At 45.2% G+C, this 6,518-nt stretch overlaps 1 protein-coding gene across 1 annotated transcript in view; it reads left to right on the plus strand.

The window, feature by feature from the left end:
- Positions 1 to 6,092, plus strand: part of tfr2 (transferrin receptor 2) — a gene marked incomplete at its 3' end in the record, with an annotated part of 15,460 nt that extends 9,368 nt beyond the window's left edge. The window contains exons 9-15 of the mRNA XM_034886095.1: positions 2,202 to 2,284; positions 2,390 to 2,453; positions 3,058 to 3,125; positions 4,532 to 4,602; positions 4,791 to 4,875; positions 5,429 to 5,653; positions 5,946 to 6,092. Of these exons, the coding sequence (XP_034741986.1) occupies positions 2,202 to 2,284; positions 2,390 to 2,453; positions 3,058 to 3,125; positions 4,532 to 4,602; positions 4,791 to 4,875; positions 5,429 to 5,653; positions 5,946 to 6,092 (743 nt within the window). The remainder of the gene's footprint in view (positions 1 to 2,201; positions 2,285 to 2,389; positions 2,454 to 3,057; positions 3,126 to 4,531; positions 4,603 to 4,790; positions 4,876 to 5,428; positions 5,654 to 5,945) is intronic.
- Positions 6,093 to 6,518: the final 426 nt, after the last annotated feature.

A 6,518-nucleotide genomic window follows, 5' to 3' on the forward strand; every position in this document is an offset into this window, starting at 1 on the left:
GTGTCCGTGGGTTACCGCCCCTTGAGGCACCTAAGGCCCTTAGCCCACAGCTCCCCGCCGCAGCTTCAGCAATGGAGAATTTGAACATTGTCCACTCAGGTTCAATGTCCCCAGCCTCCACAGGGATGCACGAAAAGCTCCGCCGGAGGTGTGAGTTGAAAGTCCGTCGGACAGGGGCATCCTCCAGACGTTCCCAATTTACCCGCACTACACGTTTGGGCTTACCAGGTCTGTCCAGAGTCCTCCCCCATCCCCTGACCCAACTCACCACCAGATGGTGATCAGTTGACAGCTCTGCCCCTCTCTTCACCCGAGTGTCCAAAACATACGGCCTCAGATCAGATGAAACGATTATAAAATCGATCATTGACCTTTGGCCTAGGGTGCTCTGGTACCACGTACACTTGTGAGCATCCCTATGTTCGAACATGGTGTTTGTTATGGACAATCCATGACTAGCACAGAAGTCCAACAACAGACAACCACTCTGGTTCAGATCAGGGAGGCCGTTCCTCCCAATCACGCCTCTCCAAGTATCTCCATCATTGCCAATGTGTGCGTTGAAGTCCCCCAGCAGAACTATGGAGTCCCCTACTGGAGCCCCATACAGGACTCCACTCAAGGTATCCAAGAAGGCCGAATACTCCGAACTCTTGTTTGTTGCATAAGCACAAACAACAGTCAGAGTTTTCCCCCCCATCACTCGCAGGCGTAGGGAGGCGACCCTCTCGTCCACCGGGGTAAACTCCAACGCAGCGGCGCTCAGCCGGGGACTTGTGAGTATCCCCACACCCGCCCGGCGCCTCACACCCTGGGCAACTCCGGAGTAGGACAGAGTCCAACCCCTATCCAGGAGTATGGTTCCAGAACCGAGACTGTGCGTAGAGGTAAGCCCCACCAGATTTAACTGGTAGCGCTAGTCCTTCCCCCACAGAGAGGTGACGTTCCACGTCCCCAGAGCCAGCGTCTGCCGCCCGGGTCTGGTCCGTCGAGGCCCCTGACCTTCGCCGCCACCCATGTGGCAGCGCACCCGACCCCAGCGGTTCCTCCCACAGGTGGTGAGCCCATGGGATGGAGATGGGGGTGCCACGTAGCTTTTTCGGGCTGTGCCCGACCGGGCTCCGTGGCAAACCCGGCCACCAGGCGCTCGCTGACGAGCCCGCCGTCTGGGTCTGGCTCCAGACGGGGGCCCCGGGCTTCCTCCGGGCAGGGTCACTCCCTCTCTACCTCGGTCTTTCATGGGTTTTTTCCTGAACTAAGAGTCATAAATCTTCAGTCACATTCCAACTGAAAAGATAACGAATAGGCACACACACACATCACTGTGGTCTAAAGACCCCACCCTTTTGTGAGATAACACTGGGGGTCCAAGAGCCAGAGAGTCAGACAAATTTGGGGGAAAGCCGTGTTAGGTTGACTCTGTATTTGTCTCTTGGATATCCTATGTAATAAAATGGATTCAAACATCCACATCTGAGATTTTGACTACTAATTGAATGAACCTTGAGAATGGAGCAGGATTTAGCTCCAACAAAAGCCAGACTCCATTTAAGTTATCAACACTTTTAGCGAGTATAGAGCCAGACTCCATGTAAATATTTACTACTTTTAGCATGTATAGAGCCAGCGTTTCTCCACCAGACTCCATGTAAATAACCACTACTTTTAGCGTGTACAGAGACAGCATATCTCCATCAGACTCCATGTAAATAATCACTACTTTAAGCGTGTATAGAACCAGCATATCTCCACCAGACCCCATGTAAATAATCACTCCTTTTAGCGTGTATAGAGCCAGACTCTATACACAGTAAAAGGGAGTGAAACAGTCATGAAAGGGAAGGGAGGAAGTCTAGCCAAGTTCTTTGAAGATAGCTGTGAATTTTTTTACCTTGGACGCTTCAGACAAAGCCAGTAAAGCTTCAGAGATATAAGTATTCAGTTTTAATGTGTGTGTGTGGGTGTGTGTGCATGTGTGTGTGTGTGTGTGTGTGTGTGAGTGTGTGTCCATATGTGTGTGTGTGTTTCTGAGTGTGTGGTCCTGTGTGTGTGTGTGTGTTTGTGTGTGTGTGTGTGTGTGAGTGTGTGTCTATATGTGTGTTTGTGTGTCTCTGTGTGTGTCTGTTTGTGTGTGTGTGTGTGTGTGTGTGTGTGTGTGTGTGTGTGTGTGTGTGTGTGCGTGTCTGTGTGTCTGTTTGCAGGTTTCAGTCCCAGACGGAGCTTACTGTTTGTCAGCTGGGACGCTGGAGATTTTGGGAACGTCGGGGCAACTGAATGGCTGGAGGTATGTCCATTTGCAGAGGAGGAATGAGTGAACCAACCAGAGTTCAATATAATAAATAATAATAACAATAAAGTGCCCTCGCTGACCTCAGACCTCTGTTTCCAGGGTTACCTGTCCATGCTCCACCTAAAGGCTGTAGCCTACTTCAGTCTGGACCAGGCCATCATGGGTAACAGATCAATCAGAGAGCTTCATTAATGTGTCAGTCATTGAAAGAGATAAAGTAAATGTCTGTCCGTCTCTCTGTCTTTCTGCCTGTCTGTCTGTCTCTCTGCCTGTCTGTCTTTTTGTCTCTCCGCCTGCTTGTTCTCTTTTTCTGCCTGTCTGTCTGTCTCTCTGTTTCTCTGCCTGTCTGTCTTCCTGTCTCTCCGCCTGCCTGTATGTTTCTCTGCCTGTGTGTCTGTCTATCTGCCTGTCTGTCTTTCTGTCTCTCCGCCTGCCTGCCGGTCTCTCTGTCTGCCTGTGCCTGTCTCTCTGCCTGTTTGTCTCTCTCTGTCTGTCTCTCTGCCTGTCTTTCTTTCTCTTTCTTTCTACTCTTTGTCTGTCTGCCTGTCTGCCTGGCTGTCTGCCTTTCTGTCTCCCTGTCTCTCTGCCTCTCTCTCTGTCTCTCTCTCTGTCTCTCTGCCTGTGTATCTCTGCCTGTCTGTCTCTGTCTCTCTGCCTGTTTGTCTCTCTGCCTGTCTGTCTGCCTTTCTGTCTGTGTGTCTGTCTGTGTGTCTGTCTCTGCCTGTTTCTGTGTCCCTTCGTCTGTCTCTCTGCCTGTCTGTCTGCAGGTGATGATGTCCTGTCTGCCTACACCAGTCCTCTACTGGATGACCTGCTGGACGCGGCCATCAAACAGGTCAATAATATATTACATTTTATTAGAGACAAGCCGGATACTCGGCTGAAATGAGTATCCGGTACGGATAAAGGACTTTTGCCAAGTACAGTATAATAAGAGTAATACGAGTCAATATCTGTGCTCGGATTGAATAAAACTCCTCATTGGGACTGTGTTTGCGTTCGGTGATGGTCACAGCGCCCATCCTCTACACACACGCTCTGCTCACTCACACGCAGAACACTGAAAAGAGAACAGCTCTCTCTCTCTCTCTCTCCCTCAGTCACTCAGGTCCGCGGGTCTTTTCCATTAACGTTTCTTCAACTTCAGGTCTGTTTTTTACTTTGGTTTGAAATACTTACTTAACCTCTAGGTTTCTGGTAAACATGGGGTTTCAGACATTGTGCTTTGTAGAATGCGACTCGCAATGCGTCTCAGCCGTCGGAGATTATTATTTTTTTAAACCTCTGCTGGCTCTAATTTATCTATTTGATTCGTAGAACACAGTCCCCCCACCCCCCCCCCCCTCTTTCTCTCTCTTTCTTTATTTCTCTCTCGCTTTCTCTCTCTCTGTGTCTCTCTCTTACTCACACACACACACACACACACACTCACACATACCTGGTGTGGAAAGAAAAAAAGAACCAAATACAAAAAAAACACACTGATCGTAAAAATTTTAAGTTAAAAGAAATTTATATTGAGTATGCAAACTCTTGTTCTTTACATTTTACTTCATAATTGCAACAGCATGTGTTGTATTTGTTGTTGCAAAACTTGTTCTGTATATAGTTTGACAACAACATTGATCTGAAGCTCGATGCTGTCATGGAAAGTTTTCTCATCAGCAATAAATATAACAATTTCTGATCAACCCATATCAATTGTATGCTTAAAATAACATACCGGTTAAAACCCCGCCCATTCTAAGACAACCAGACCCACTTCCGTGTTAAATCCTGTCCACTTCCGGGTTAGGCCCCGCCCAGTCCGAGTACCGATACAGATACAGATAATGCTGTACTCGCTCATCCCTATATTTTATTATATTTTATTAATGTATATTATAATTATATTATTTTATATTATAATACATTACTTACATTACATTATAATAGATTATATTATATTATATTATATTACCTTACATTACATTACATTACATTATATTCTAATTGTATAATTTTATATTACATTACATTACATTATAATTATTTTATATTCCATTTCATTACATTATATTATAATTATCTTATATTACTTAACTTTCAGCCAGTGTTCTTTTTCCTCATAATGCACAAGCATTGTGGGTAAATGAGTTTCACCTGCATTTTCATGTTGTTGAGTCTATATTCCAAATTTTTTTCTTAAAGTTCCCCGACTTCTTTTCTTAAAATATCCTGATGTTAATGTGTGAATGACAGGTGGAACATCCCAAACATGCGGGTCAGACCATCTACAGCCAGGCTGAGAGGGAGGGGGGCAGCTGGAGGATGTGAGACTCACACACACACACACACACACCCATAGACACAAACACACACAAACACACACATAGACACACACACACACACACGCACACACACACACACACACACACACATCAGCTAAATCTGTAGAGAGGAGCTGGAGTTTGAGTCTCGGCAGAGTTTCCTGGTTTCTGATTGGTTGTCTCGTCCTCAGCATGAAACCTCTGTATCTGAACAGCGGCGCCTACAGCTTCACGGCGTTCGCCGGTGTCCCAGCTGTGGAGCTCCGATTCACCGAGGTAACGACTCCTCCTGTAAAAACACAAAATAACCTTTCTCTTACCACGCCACTCTCAAACGGCAGAATGAAAAAAGTGTGATGACAATGGCTCTAATGCCCTCCTCTCCGGGGCTAACTCTAAAAAAAACTCAGGAAAAAACATGAGAAGAAACATGGGAAAAAAATCTAGAAAAAAATCCGAAAAAAAAAACATGAAAAAACGTAAGAAGAAAAACAGGAAAAAACTTGGGGGGAAAACTTGAGAAGAAACTCAGGAAAAAACTCAAGAACAAACTGGATGGATGGTAGATGGATGGAGTGATGGATGAATGGATGAATGGATGGATGGTGTGTGTGAGTGTGTCTGTTTGTGTGTGTCTGCGTTTCTATGTTTTTTTGTGTGTGTCTGTCTGTGTGTTTTTATCTGTCTCTGTGTGTGTCGTGTGTGTGTGTGTGTGTGTGTGTGTGTGTATTCATGTAATACTGTATATTGAAATGCAGAAGGTGCCCAAGGTAAAGTGATCACTATTTGTGTCTGAACTAACCAATCAGATGTGTCTGTGTGCGTGCAGGAGCGTGCGTACCCGTTCGTCAACACACCGCTGGACAGTGTCTCTCGCCTACAGGAAGTGCTAGGCGGCCGTCTGGGGATCACGGGGCGGAGCTTAGCGGAGCTGGTAGGGGAGATGGTCCTGCGATTGGCCCACGACCACATCCTGCCGCTACGCATCACTTCCTACGCCCAGACAGTGCTGCAGCTTAGCGCTCAGCTCAACAAGCACTCTGCTGAGCTGCAGGTACACCTTGCTGGGGTGTGTGTGTGTGTGTGTGTGTGTGTGTGTGTGTGTGTGTCTGTGTCTGTGCGTGTGTGTGTGTGTGTCTGTGTGTGTGTGTTAACTAGCCGGCAGTGTACTAATAAAGTCTGTCCCTCCAGTCCCAAGGGTTGTCCCCTCAGTGGGTTTTCATGGTTAATATTGTTATATTATTGTTATTATGATAATAAAGTTGTGTCTATGCCTCCAGTCCCAAGGGTTTTCATGGTTATATATTATTATTACTGTGATAATAAAGTTGTGTCTGTGTCTCCAGTCCCGAGGGTTGTCCCCTCAGTGGGTTTTCAGCGCCCGGGGAGATTACAGCCGCGCGGCCGAGACGCTGCAGCGAGCCATCGACTACAGCGACCTGCACGACCCCGCCACGGCTCACTTCTACAACACGCGCATCATGAGGGTATTTCATTTCATTCAATTCAATTATTTAAAAAAAATAGCAAATGAAAAATGATGAGATTACTTTTTATTCTTTAGAGATTATTTTATTTTTTGTGTTCATTATTTATTTATATTATTACTATTATTTACATCACTGTTTAAAAAAATATATACACATATTTTAAATCATTTTTTATTTTAATTTTCATAAACATTTATTTTTTGTGGTATATATATTAAGTAACGTAACAGCATTATATATAGTATATATCAGCCAATTCAGCTAATTGCGGACCCTCAAACACATATATATATACATATATATATATATATATATATATATATATATATACATACATATATATATATACATACATATACACTCACCGGACACTTTATTAGGTACACCTGTCCAACTGCTCGTTAACACTTAATTTCTAAGCAGCCAATC

Source organism: Etheostoma cragini, chromosome 11 (assembly GCF_013103735.1).
Source record: "Etheostoma cragini isolate CJK2018 chromosome 11, CSU_Ecrag_1.0, whole genome shotgun sequence".
NCBI lineage: Eukaryota > Metazoa > Chordata > Actinopteri > Perciformes > Percidae > Etheostoma > Etheostoma cragini.